The sequence below is a fragment of the Manacus candei genome, unplaced genomic scaffold, assembly GCF_025592945.1.
Source record: "Manacus candei isolate 608988 ecotype Guabito, Panama unplaced genomic scaffold, ASM2559294v1 h1tg000074l, whole genome shotgun sequence".
Taxonomy (NCBI): Eukaryota; Metazoa; Chordata; class Aves; order Passeriformes; family Pipridae; genus Manacus; species Manacus candei.
Window position 1 is genome coordinate 641,238 of NW_026138122.1, and position 12,956 is coordinate 654,193.

The 12,956-nt window shown below is 46.3% G+C and overlaps 1 protein-coding gene across 1 annotated transcript in view; it reads right to left on the bottom strand.

Moving 5' to 3' along the window:
- The window catches only part of ELP1 (elongator acetyltransferase complex subunit 1), a 31,432-nt gene extending 20,751 nt beyond the window's left edge, over positions 1 to 10,681 (bottom strand). Inside the window, exons 1-10 of the mRNA XM_051809020.1 lie at positions 10,457 to 10,681; positions 9,211 to 9,363; positions 7,471 to 7,552; positions 5,432 to 5,512; positions 5,014 to 5,099; positions 3,671 to 3,770; positions 2,704 to 2,794; positions 2,098 to 2,221; positions 1,392 to 1,482; positions 77 to 307 (exon numbers count right to left, since the gene is read on the bottom strand). Of these exons, the coding sequence (XP_051664980.1) occupies positions 77 to 307; positions 1,392 to 1,482; positions 2,098 to 2,221; positions 2,704 to 2,794; positions 3,671 to 3,770; positions 5,014 to 5,099; positions 5,432 to 5,512; positions 7,471 to 7,552; positions 9,211 to 9,363; positions 10,457 to 10,606 (1,189 nt within the window). The 5' untranslated portion in view covers positions 10,607 to 10,681. The remainder of the gene's footprint in view (positions 1 to 76; positions 308 to 1,391; positions 1,483 to 2,097; positions 2,222 to 2,703; positions 2,795 to 3,670; positions 3,771 to 5,013; positions 5,100 to 5,431; positions 5,513 to 7,470; positions 7,553 to 9,210; positions 9,364 to 10,456) is intronic.
- Between the last annotated feature and the right edge of the window lie 2,275 nt (positions 10,682 to 12,956).

The following is a 12,956-nucleotide window of genomic DNA, read 5'->3' on the forward strand; positions in this document are numbered from 1 at the left end:
AATCCATCCAGCCTGCATACAAAAGGCTACACCACCTCTTCTAACTCTAGAGCTGCAAAGCTGTCCCACTGCTTACCTCCATCTATGACAGCCACATTTGCCACATGCTGACCGTTCTCCCCCGTCCCATGGTCTGTGGCCCAATGCCAGTCATAGGAGAGGTAATGCCAGCCCTGGCAGAGTATATGCAGTCTATACAGGTCCTCTCGGTCCCATAGCAGTGACACCAACCGATCTTCCTCCAAGCTACCAAAATGTAGGCTTTGCTTCAGGTACCAGTGATAGTTTCCTGTGGTCCACAGCTGAACTGTAAGAAAAACAAACGGTTACTACAAGACTAGTACTCCAGCTCAAACTCTTCCTCCCCACCACCACTACTCTTCTAGGGGTGGGTTATGTACAATGAAAATAACAGTTCTGGCCTTCAGTCCATGAGCTGTGTCACAAACACCCAGCACAGGAAAGCTTAACAACAGACTTTGTGCAGAAGAGTCAATCTCAGAATTCATTGACCTACCTTGTGAGAAGGTACCCTTGTTCCATGAAGGGTTCACACCTTCAGCATTCCATTCATACCACTTCCAGTTGTAGCAGCCTGGAAGATGCTTTGAGCTCAGGCTGAACTATCAGTTCTTCCTGACCAACTATGCTGGTTTTGGCTGGGGTAGAGCTAATTTTCTTCAGTGTCTAGTATGGGGCTGTATTTTGGATTTGTGCTGAACACAGGGTTGATAATATAGAGATGTTTTTGTTATTGCTGAGCAGGGCTTACACAGAGGCCAAGACCTTTTCTGCTTTTTGTACTGCCACACTGGTGAGGAAGTTGGGGCTGCCTGGGAGGCTGGGAGGAGACACAGCCAGGACAGGTGACCCAAACTGATCAAAGGGATATTCCATACCACATGGCACCATGCTCAGTATATAAAATGGGGAGAAGAAGGAGAAAGAGGGGATGTTTGGAGTGAAGGTGTCTGTCTTCCTACATAATCACTACAAGTGGTGGGGCTGTGCTCTCCTGGGGATGACTGAACACCTGCCTGCCCATAGGAAGCAGTGGATTAATTCCCTGCTTTGCTTTTTCTGGCACGCACAGCTTTTGTTTTCCCCATTAAACTGTCTTCATCTCAACCCATGAGTTTTCTAGCTTTTACCCTTCTGATTCTCTCCCCAGTCCTGCTGGTGCTGGTGAGGAGGTGGGTGAGTGACTGTGTGGGGCTTGGCTGCTGGCTGCTGGCTGCTGGCTTGGTTAAACCATGACACCAGCACCGCAGTCTCAAAGCCATTGGTAAGCCTCCACAGTGCCTCCTAACTTGCAGATAAGTACCCACTGCTGACCACATTTGCTGACCACCACCAACTGTAAGAGCCAGAGCCGCACATAGTGCTCTCACCATAACTGTTTGGGCTGGAGTTTTCCACCTTCAGGTCTTCCAGCCAGACAGCCAGGACTGTGGAATCCACATTCCAAAGCAGTTCATTAACCTGCAAACACAAACATGGCTCTTACTGATATTGTTGCTCCCAACTTGTTTGCAAGACCAGGAGTTGTTCTTTATCTTCAATAATGTAAGGTGCACGGGTTAACAGACAAACATAGCCCTCCTGTATTGCAAAGCTCCTGATAGCTGGAGCAAGGCATCCTGAGAACCCCACAGCTGAAGAGGCCACAGACATGACAGCAGTGTTCTCTTTGCTTTCCTTGGCACTAAGGAAGCATCTGCCAAAAGGCCTCTCAAAAGCCAAAGGCAGAAGCTTAAGTAACATCCTAGCAGTAGCTTCTCACTTCTCTTACCTGGGACTCTTGCAATGGCTGGCATGCTGAATAGCACTTATGAATCATTTGCCTGACAGAAAGCATACAGGGCCCAGCAGCACCCCAGTGCTACAATCACCATGTACTACATGTCTCTCTACTGTGTGCTCACAGAGGGCATTGCATCTTCTCCATGGGCTTCTTCACTGTTATCTTTTCAGATCACTTCTTCCATTAGGACAGGTACTAAGTGTTAAGTTAAAAACTTCCTCCTAGTATCTGCAAAAGATCTAGTCCTCCTCTCCACCACACTCTCATCAAAGAAGGTCAGACACAGAACTTACTTTGACTTGCCCCTTCTGGAATGGGAGGGTGAATTCGCCATGAAGAAGTCCATTTTTCTCCAAAAAAACCACGTCCTGTCTGTTGGGTTTTTCTTGTGTAGATGCTATCAGGTTTCCAGAAGGCCTTAAAAAAGAGCCAAATGAAGAGTCATTGCTCACACAGTCACTAGCTGTCATTTAAACACCAATCATTTCACATTTTCTCCAGGAACACGAAGAAAAGGGCAGCAGAGGATGTGTTTTCCTCAGCACTGTGCAGACAAAGTCATAGGTCCAGCAGAGACATTTTTCTGAGCTCATGGCATCTGCAGGGGAGCAAGTAAATGTCAGCACTGGCAATGGGACCTGTAATATTCCTATTTATACAGTTGAGTCCCAACCCACTATGCAGACAATCTAGCCCTTCTTCCCACATGTAACACAAGTATTGGACTTTTCAAGGTTTAAGGCACCGCTCTTTGTCATGCTGAATCACAAAGTGGCTTTCTTCAAGTTTTGGGAAGAATCAACAAACACAGAAGAAATTAAATTGATGCTGATCAAAGACGGTGACCAGGGAATAAAAAGCAACACTGCTACCACCATGCAGACTGCTTTATTACTCACTTCCAGGACAGTGCTTGTTGTAATCCTGAGATAGGCTCACTTGTTGACTGCAGCACAAGCTCTCTGGTCCACACCCTGACCTTCCGAGCACCTACAGGTTGAGAGCGCAATGAGACAAAGCTCTAGGAAAACACCTGATTTTATGAGGGCAGAGGAGCAAATTTTGATGCATGTATAAAAAGGAGATTTCTCCTGTACACCTTGAAGGCTAAGAATTCTGTCTCAGGCAGTTCTCCCATTGTAACTGAGTGACTAAAGGAACAGAGTTAGGAATTGCAGTCTGATTTAGTTCAGTCATACTAATTTCCTCCTCCAGCTTTCACCATGGAAATGTTAAAATCTTTGTATACATTCAAGATCCTCCCAATCTGAAGTACTGAAGGTAAAAGCCCAAACTTGTGGAAGAGCAGTGCAGTTCAATATGTTGACCAGTATATTTGAGCTTTCAAAAAGTAGCATTTATCATGGAAGATATCAGTTACAGTCTTACAACAAATGCATATGCTCATCACCTCTTTGGCTTCAGGGCTAAAACAAGGGAAAAGTATTTACCAGTATTTAAAAAAACAGTGTGCAATGCTAAACTGCTGGTATGAGGGACAGTGGATATACCACCCCAAACATGTTCACCCATTTGGCACTGAGAGCCTATCAGATATTGCTTAAAGCTTGAGCAGTAATTTAACACTGGTGAAAAAAGCAGTTCAGATGGTATCTATGCAGTAGTACCCTCTCCTGGCATCTCAAGGAACTGAAAAGCAAACTGCAAAGAAAGTGTTCAAAACATCATGTCTATAAAAGGCCTCTGAGAACATCAGAACAGAGAAAAGAGCAATTAACTAGCTCAACTCACCCTTGCTTTAAGTGGCCAAGAGACCACAAACACCAGCCAGTTCTTGCCTTGTCTAGATTCTGCTTAAGAAGCCCCTTACACATGTTGGTATTCCAAAGAAGTCTGGTCCCATACCTGTCTCTGGACAGACAGCACTCACTGCAACAAACTGCCCGTCTCCTCTCCATGTCACCCGAGGCCTGCCATCATCCCAGGCTGAGGTTGGCAACACTTCCTGAAGTCACACAAAGAAAGTTGCATCAAAACTTTGGAAGGCAAATGCTGTCTTTGTCTAAACAGACTGCTCTTTGAAGAGCCTTGGCATGGAATCAATCTGTTAAAAGTGTCAAAGCTACAAAGTTAAAAATTCATTATTTAGAATGTTATTTCAGGAAATACTAGAATTAAAACTGAAGTAATTCAATCTGCTTTTCCTGCAAGTGCATATGACAGTTTCTTCACATGATCACACGCTATCCTTCCCCTCCACAAGGGTCTTTACTTATAGACCACCTGAGCTAAGCTGGACACAAGGGTGAACTGAGATTTGTTCATTACTGATGCTGTTCATTACATATTTGTTCATTACTGTCACAACCCCTTGGAAAGAGAAAGGCATGCCATCCAGGCAATCTGTAAGGCAGATAGAAGCTGGGATGAGAAGTAGTGATCTTTAACACAAATGGGTTCTTCATGGAACACAGGAAAAAAGAAATTTCAACAGAATACACATAAAGAGGCAGCTATTCAGAAGCTTCAACTTTGTCAAACTAGGCATATTTTCCCTTGTCCAGACAAGCTTTGTTCTATCTGTCCCAACAGTAAAGCTAGAACAGGCCATGTTTCATGTCTGCACTGTAGCCTGCGAGCTTTCAGCAGTACTGATTTAACTGAACCATTTTAATTCTGGAACTTAAGCATAAAACAAAAGATACATTTTTAGCTGCCTGACTTTTCACAAAACAAAAAGTAGAGAAAACAAGACTCAAACACGGAAGCGTCAGACAAAGGAGCACAGAGCTAAAATGTGAAGGAGCTGCCTCACAGGTGATGCTCAGGTAGCCCAAATCCTTCTTCTCTGGTCTTCTGGGAGTTCAATCTACTGTTATTTCTGCTGCTTTCAGCCACACTGCATGCTATTTCTCTTGCTCGTCAAAAAACTTCAGCACACAGCACACATTCAGCAAAATTGATCATGCTGATTTAAGGCAGGGTTTACCCCTGCAAGCACTAGAGCTTCCAAATCTTCTTGCTTTAAGCTCTATACGAAAAGTATTAAGTACTCCCAGCTGCTTTCTTGATTTAGGAGGAGGATAAAAAGGCAGGATTTCAGATAACACAGAAATAGAAAGCAGTCTATGAAGAGAACTACCAGAAAGGTGCTGGGAAACTGGCACCCCAGGAATAACAGAAACTCTCATTATACATGTTCTCCCAGGGACAGCATGGGCTTGACACAAAGAAACCCAGTATCATACCGTCTGTTTGCGATGTGCTGCCTGTTTCCCTTCTGATCCATGGAACTGTGTCTCCTTTTTTCCCCAACCAAGAGCAACAAACTTTCCTGAAAAAGAAGTAATCATTTTAGTGGAAGATTTACAGCACTATTGTACACTACACACACAACCACAACTTCAAGCCACACACACCTTCACTCCAAATTTTATTCTAAAATCTTGCAGGCAAGTTACATAGCCCAGAAAGTCCTTTAGTACATAGAACTTACTTGAATTTATGCTGACAAGTAAAAGTATTGACTTTCTTCTTCAGCTGTCCAGCAGCATTACAGGCTAAAATGACTCCTGGCACCCATAAATGCTCAGCTCCACTTCCTTACATGCTTACAACATACCAATGACATCAGTTACGGCAACTTCATTTCAGTGCACCTCTCACCTTCCCCAAACTCATCTTGGTGGATTTGCTTCTCAGTAATTGGTTCAAAATCCCTTGTCATCATGATGAGTGTTTGCTGACCTGCAAGGCAGATGCTAAATACAGTATTGGTGCAAATGAACACTCAACATTCCCCTGTGTTGTCCTATTGTTCTGTCATGGGCCCAAGTACAGAAAATATGGTACTACAGGGAACATATCCTTCAAAGCATGAAATCTCATGACTGGAACAGAAAAACACTTTCAAATTTTTGTACTCAAAAACATGCTTCCTTGTCTAACATTAGTTAAGTTCTTTTCATCTTCAAAACAAGTACCTGGCACTGTGAAGTATTTTCTCTTGAGATATGAAGGAGAAGAGCAGTCAGCATGCTGACTGGGAGCAGTCAGCATGGATTTATGAAGAGGAAATCATGCCTGACCATCCTGAGAGCCTCCTACAATTAGATGACTAGCTTGTGGATAGGGGGAGAACAGTAGATTTCATTTATCTTGACTCTAATAAGGCTTTTGATGCTGTGTCCCACAACATCATCACAGACAAACTCATTACGTATGGCATAGATAAGAGGACACTGAAGAGCAGCTGAACTGCCAAGCTTTAAAGCTTGCTATCAGTGGCAAAAAGTGCAGCTTAAGGTCAGTCACCACTGGTGTGCCCCAGGTGTCCAGAGGCAATGCTTAACATCTTCCTTAATGACCTGGAGGACAGGACCCTCAGCAAGTTTGTAGATGACACGAAACTGGGAGAAGCAGCAGCTGGAGCAGCAGGTTCTGCTGCTGTCTGCAGGGACCTTGCCATAGGTGAGATGGGCTATCCAGAACTTCATAAAACTCAAGAAAAAAGGCATGTCCTCCACATGGAAAATAATCATCTCAGGCACCAAGACAGATTGGGAGCCAAGTGGCTGGAGAGGCGTTTGCCAAAAATATTAACCATGTTTCCTGGAGTACACCAACTTGAAAATGAGCTAGCAGTAGGCCCCTGCTGCACGTGTGGACAACAGCATCCTGGGCTGCATTAAGAGTGCTGCCAGCAGGTTGAGGAAGGTGATCCTGCTCCTTTACTCAGTGCTGGTGAGACACATGCAGAATGCTGACTCCATTTCTGGGCTTCCCAGTACAAGACAGACAAGAACATACTGGAATGAGTCCTGCAGGCGGTCACATGATTACTAAGGGCTTGGAGAATCTGTCACATGAGTGGAGGCTGAGAGAAGCCAGACTGCTCTGGAGAGAGGGCTCCAGGGGAATCTCATCAGGGTGTGTAAATATTTAAAGTGGGAAGCGGGGTACAGCAAAGAAGACACAGCCACACCGTTAATGATGCTGAGTGACAGCACAAGAGGCAGTGGGTACAAATTAAAACAGAGAAAATTCCCTTAAACTGTAAGAAAACATTTTTTTACTCTGAGGGTGGTCACAGACAGGAAAAGGATGCCCACAGAGGTTGTGGGATCTCAGACCTTGGAGATATTCAAAACCTAACTGGGAAAGGTCCCCTATAATTTGCTCTAGGTAACCTGCTTTGAGCAAGGTGGTTGGAATAGGTGATCTCCAGAGCTCCCTTTCAACCCCAAGCATTCCATGACTCTGTTTAGTCTGAGGCTAATTTCACTTTCTGAGTGAGACACACCTGTATATAACTTGGGCCTGTGACACATATATTTCCTACCAAAGGCAAAGAAACAGTTTTTGTTACTAATAAATCAAATGGGGATATAAAGGAGGAGTCTTCATGTTTTAGAGGCAAGATCAAATCTACTTCCTTGAAAGAGCTGAAGGACTAATAGCTCTGCTACAAAACTCAGTCTTTTGGACCTGAACAGCTTCTGCTTAGATCACCAAAGCACCTCATGGATCATGAAACGAAATCTCACAAATAGGATGAGGTAGGGGCCTTTCCTGCTTTAAGTTCTAGTTCCAGTGACATAACTTAGTCTTTTTATTCTTCTCTATAAAACTTAGCCGTGTTTTATGTTTTGGCCATAATGAGTTTCACTCCCAAAGACAGGAAGCTTACAGGCTGCTATTAATACCTGTTGCAAGCAAAACAAGCTCTTGGTCAGGACTCCAGCTCATAGTACTCAGACCGCTGTCCACACTTCCAACACATTCCACCTGCAAGACCAAAATAAGATCACAGAGGGGCGGGAACATGAGTGCAGCACTATTCCAGCACAAAAGCAAACAGCCACCAAGTAGGAAAATCCCCTCCTACTTAAAAAAGTCACAAGTCTTGTTTTATGAAACAAAAGAAACTGTCTGACCAAAGATGGTTCCAGAATGTTTATGTATGAGGGCCCAGATGTTTAAAGATTAACACTTTCTACCATACCCAGTTTTAATAAGAGTTTTATTCTCAGCTTTCAGTCTTAAGTCAGCACATATAGTGTCAATACTAATACTGCCTGACAGGGCCTCTGATTACATTGGTAAAAAATTCTTTAGTCACAAAACACAGACATAATGATTCTCACCTAGAGAATTCCAACATGCAGTTAAATTCTGATCAGCCTGTGGGTGCTGAACTTGACAACTGTATATAGCTGCACCAACTTCAAAGTGTATGAAAACCAGGCCAGTTTTATTGGGCCATCATGAGCACATAACAGCAGTGGCAAAGAAGTTCTGTCACGCAGTGTTATCCTGACTTGCAAAAGGCATGGAACAGAACAATAAATATATCATGGCAAGATGATGCCATTACAGGATTTAGGCTTGGGTGTCACAATCTCTTCCAGGTAAACAAAGTGAGACTGGGCACCAGTGCACAGAGTAACTATCACCCATGTAGAAAGGGTTTCACAACAAGCAGAGGAACTTTAAAGACTTCTTTCTTGCTGCCCTGACTGCACCAAAAGAACACAACCTTAACATTGGAAAGTAAGTCAAAAAGCCTTGAAATAAAGAATCTGAAGTTAGACCTCATCTCTGATGCATCTATCAGTGCAAGAAAAGTCTCATGTATCACATGCTTCATTAATTTTTATTCCCCTAGGACATGTTTTAAGTTGCAATCCAGGACACCTTTTTCAGACACAGCTGATTGCATATTTAAGTTGTATTTGCAAATCAAACCCAAACAAGAATCAAAACAGGCAAGCTGCAAATAACCACAACCTTACAGCGAACCCAGACAGATCACTGTCATCTCATGCCCACCTACACCTGCACTGTTGGCCTGGTATCATGGGCGCTGATTCAGACTTCAGAGGGTGCTGCTGAAGATAGTACAAATCAGAGACTGAGAAAGCAAGTGTCTCAGTTCCTGCCATATCTGCTCAGCTATTTCAGTTTCCCTTTAATGTTTTCTAGGGCTTTTTAATTCCAAATGTTCCAAAAATCACAACACACTACACTTTCTCCTCTTTTCAGTTAAGTCATGTCAACATGATGTTCTGGATCGACTGATAACAAAAAGGTAGCTACACTATGAGTTAGGAACGATTACTTTATTCTGCCCCTAGTCTCAGCAAAATCCTGCTTCTGTAACACTCTCCATCAGATCCTGTGTTTGCTAAGAGCCCTCTGAGCAAACTTGAGAGGACTGGGGCAGTGGACAGAAAAGCCATCACTTCAATTCCAGTTCTTTTACAGCGTGTCTATTCTGTCCTTAATTCTGCTCAAGGCTCCCACAAAAATCAGCTTGTCTGCCCACAGAAGGGAGACTAACCACAGCTCAGTATGCAACAAACTTACTGCCCTTGAAGAAATTACAAGTATCATGCTTTCCTCTGAAATCCCTCAGTACCGTTGTGTCTTTTCTGCAATGTTACCTGCTTCGTGCTCAAATTGCAGAGCAGGATGTCTCCAGCTGCTGTAGCAACACACACACACTCTTGCTCTGGAAGATCTTCGATACCCACGATGTAGCCACTTCCATCCTCAGGCAAGAAACCCTCCTCAACCAAAGAAACTTCTCTTGTCGCCTTGACACAGAGGGAGCAATGACTTAGTAATTACACATCACCTCAGTGGGGTTTTTGCAGAAATGACAGACTGACATCCATGGGTGTATTTCATCCTATTGCAGTTACACAAAGCATTAACAGCAGAAAAGAGTGTGTGAATGGCACCAGGAAACTTCACTTATCCACAGGAAACTGTGAAGATCCTCTTACATTAAAAGTGCTAGGCAAACAATGAGAAACTCATATAAGGAAGCAAACAATAAATGACAATACCACAACTTTCAATCTGTCTTGCTAATCATCTTTTAAACCTTTTTTCCTAACTCCCTGCATAGTGTCAACATTTAGAGGTGCATCAGTAGCTGCCTAAAGTGTCCCAGTATTATTAAGGCGAGATGCAGACTTCAAAGACACAGCACGAAAAAGAATTTCTAAGGAAAAGCATTTGCATGTGCACTAAGGTACAGTAATCTTTGAAAATGAGATCTCTGGTAAGCCCCAAAGCTCTTCTGCCAAGTTAAGTTCAGAACCCAACGTATTGAGGGGAATTAGATGCCTCAGAGCTGCACTGTGAGAAGACAGCAACCCAGCTCTAACAACAATTCGTAACTCAGCAGCAGTATTTTACTTCAGCGATATGTTGGGGTTTTTTGCCCCCTAGAGCACAGTTTCAAAAGCTTCCTTCTGTGCTCTTCACTACCCCTTTGCCTCCTTGGTTCTGTTTTGTGAACTGTGTCTCTGATTCCACTGCTCGCCAGGTCATGCTTAAGACTGAGCCACGTGAGTGATCCGTGTCAAAACACAGCCACGCTCTTAAGAGGCCGATTTAGTATTTTAGAGGCACAGGAGGCCTCTTCAGCCAGCAAGATGACAGTGCGGCGATCCCGCGGCACGGTGGGAGGGCGGCGGGCGGCGGAGGGCGCAGCCGGAGGGTCTGAGTGCCCCAGAGCCCCAGACACGGCCGCACCGGGAGACGGGCGAGCTCCGGGCGGACACCGCCGCGCTCCCGGAGGAACCAACGCTTTATTCCAGCTCTGCAAACAAAGCTGACCCCAGCAACACGCCGGCAAGCACGAGCACTGTCCCCCGAAGCCGCAGCCCTGGCTCTCACCGAGTCCCCGCCGGGGCGCAGCTCCACGAGCCCGTACTGGGAGCCCACGAGGACCGTGCCGCGCTCGGCACCGAGGCAGAAGCACCGCGGGGTGCCCGTGGCGGCGGCGCAGCGGCGCCCGCCGGCCCGGAGCAGCCGCAGGTTCCTCATGGCGCGGGGAGGCAGCGACGGACGCCGGGCCCTCACGGCGCCGCCATCTCCGCAGGGCGGGCGGGCGCAGGCGCCGTGCGCGGAGGCCGCGGCTCGCAGGGCGGAGCGGGGCCTTTCCCTGCCTGCTGTGGCCCTGCGGTCTGTGCCGGGCCGGGTCGCCAGGGGCTGTGTCTCAAACAGCAAAACCAGTGCTTTGACTCCTCAGCTGCTCGGCTCTCTGTGTGGCTGCACACAGGATCACAGAATCATAGGACCGCCAAGGTTGGAAGAGACCTTTAAGGTCATCCTGTCCGCCCGTCAGCCTGGCACTGCCACTGTCACCACTTAAACCCTAAACCGCATCGCCCAGCGCCAGATCCGGACACCTCGTGAACACCTCCAGGGATGGTGACTCCACCATCTCCCTGGGCAGCCTATTCCGATGCCTGACCACCCTGACAAGGAAAAAAGTGTTTCTAATATCTAATCTGAATCTCCCCTGCCTCATGTTTAAGGCCATTTCCTCTTATCCTCTCCCTGCAGGCACGGCAGAAGAGACCGGCCCCCACCTGGCTATAACCTCCTTTCACGTGCTTGTAGAGAGCAATGAGGTCCACCCTGAGCCTCCTTTTTTGAGACTAAACAAACCCAGCTCCCTCAGCCGTTCCTCATAAGACATGTCTTCCAGACATCTCATGAGCCTTGCAGCTCTTTGCTGGACACTTTCCAGCACCTCAATGTCCTTTTTGAAGTGAGGGACCAGAATTGAACTCAGTACTCAATGTGTGGCCTCACCAATGCCTGTGCCAGTGCTAGTGTATAAAGTGACACTTGAAGCAGGATGATTCTTTTCCAGCCAGTCTTGGCACTAACCAGTTGAGGAACTTCAGCTGAGACTTTTTAAGGCACTTCCAGGCCAGCCTTCACACAGGCCAGTGCTGCCCTGTTGGCACTCTTTCTGTCATGTTCTGTCACCTCCCTCCAGGTGCAACTGAGGGGCAGAACGCAGCTCAGCTTTCAGGGGAGAGACAGAGTTCATGCAAGAACAGTTATAGCCTTCATGCTTTTCCCTTTTCCTAGTGGAGCTCAATTCCAGCAGCACTGAAGCTCAGTACAAGAAAGACAAGGAGCTACTGGAAAGGGTCCAGTGGAGGGCCACAGACATAATTAGGGGTCTGGAGCCTCTCTCTCATGGGGAGAGACTGCAAAAAGTGGGCTTTTTTAGTCCAGAGAAGACCGAGAGGGGATCTCATCCATACATATAAGTATCTCAAAGGCAGGTGCCAGGAGGATGGTGCCAGACTCCTTTTGGTGGTGCCCAGTGAGAGGATGAGGAGCAAAGGCTATACACTAATACATAAGAAGTTTCATCTAAAGATGAGGAAGTACTTCTTTACGTTGAGGGTGGCAGAGCCCTGGAACAGGCTGCCCACAGAGGTCTTGGAGTCTCCCTCTCTGGAGATATTAAAATCCCACCTGGACATGTTTTTGTGCAACCTGTTCTAGGTGACTTTGGCCTTGGCAAGGGGTTTGGACAGGATAATCTCTAGAGATCTCTTCCAACCCTAACAGTTCAGTGATTCTTGTGTGATTCTGTGATCCAGTCTAATAGCCAAATGCTGAGGCAAGACAAATTTGGGACAAATCAGTTTTGGCTATGGAAATCTGTAGCTGTTACATCCTATAATCAGCTTCATGTGTGTTACAGTTTGGCAGTTTAGGCCAGTGGAAAGACAGCCCATCAGACACCTAGGTTTGCTTTTTTCTCTTCTGGTATTAAACTTGACTAAAGTCAGTGATAAAACTCTGTAAAGCTGGCTAAACTCAAAGAGGGCTTCCTTGAGACCAACAGAAATGGGTGATATCAAGGCTCAGTTATCACTGCACACAAAGCCAAAGCCATCCAGATTCATTATCCTGGGGATAAACGCATAAGAACTGCCTTCCCGGGCCAGTCCAGTACCTGCCAAGCCCATCAGGGCCTGGCAACTCTAGCAGGAAGAAAGGCAGCTGACAGAGAGCATGTGAATCTGCCTGCGCTCTGCCCCGCCCCCCGGCCCCCCCCCCAGGACCTGCACTGCTTGTTTTGGTCTTTGACACCCCTATTCCTTGCAGTATCTCTTCTGGAAGCTTTTTCAGGGTTTAGTCTAGACCCCTTGGCCCAACCTGATCCCATCAGCCTCGTCTCCCGCAGCACCAAGTTACCACTGTTCTTACCCATTGGAATTTGCCTGCCTTTGCTCAGTTGCTCCAGCTGACTGCACAGCTGTGGCTCTCGGATTGCGGGGTGCGCTGAGCAGCGGGTCTGCATCGCCGCCCGGTGGTTTTGGAGGCTTGGGGAGAATCCCTCCCAGCAAACGGGACTTGCGGG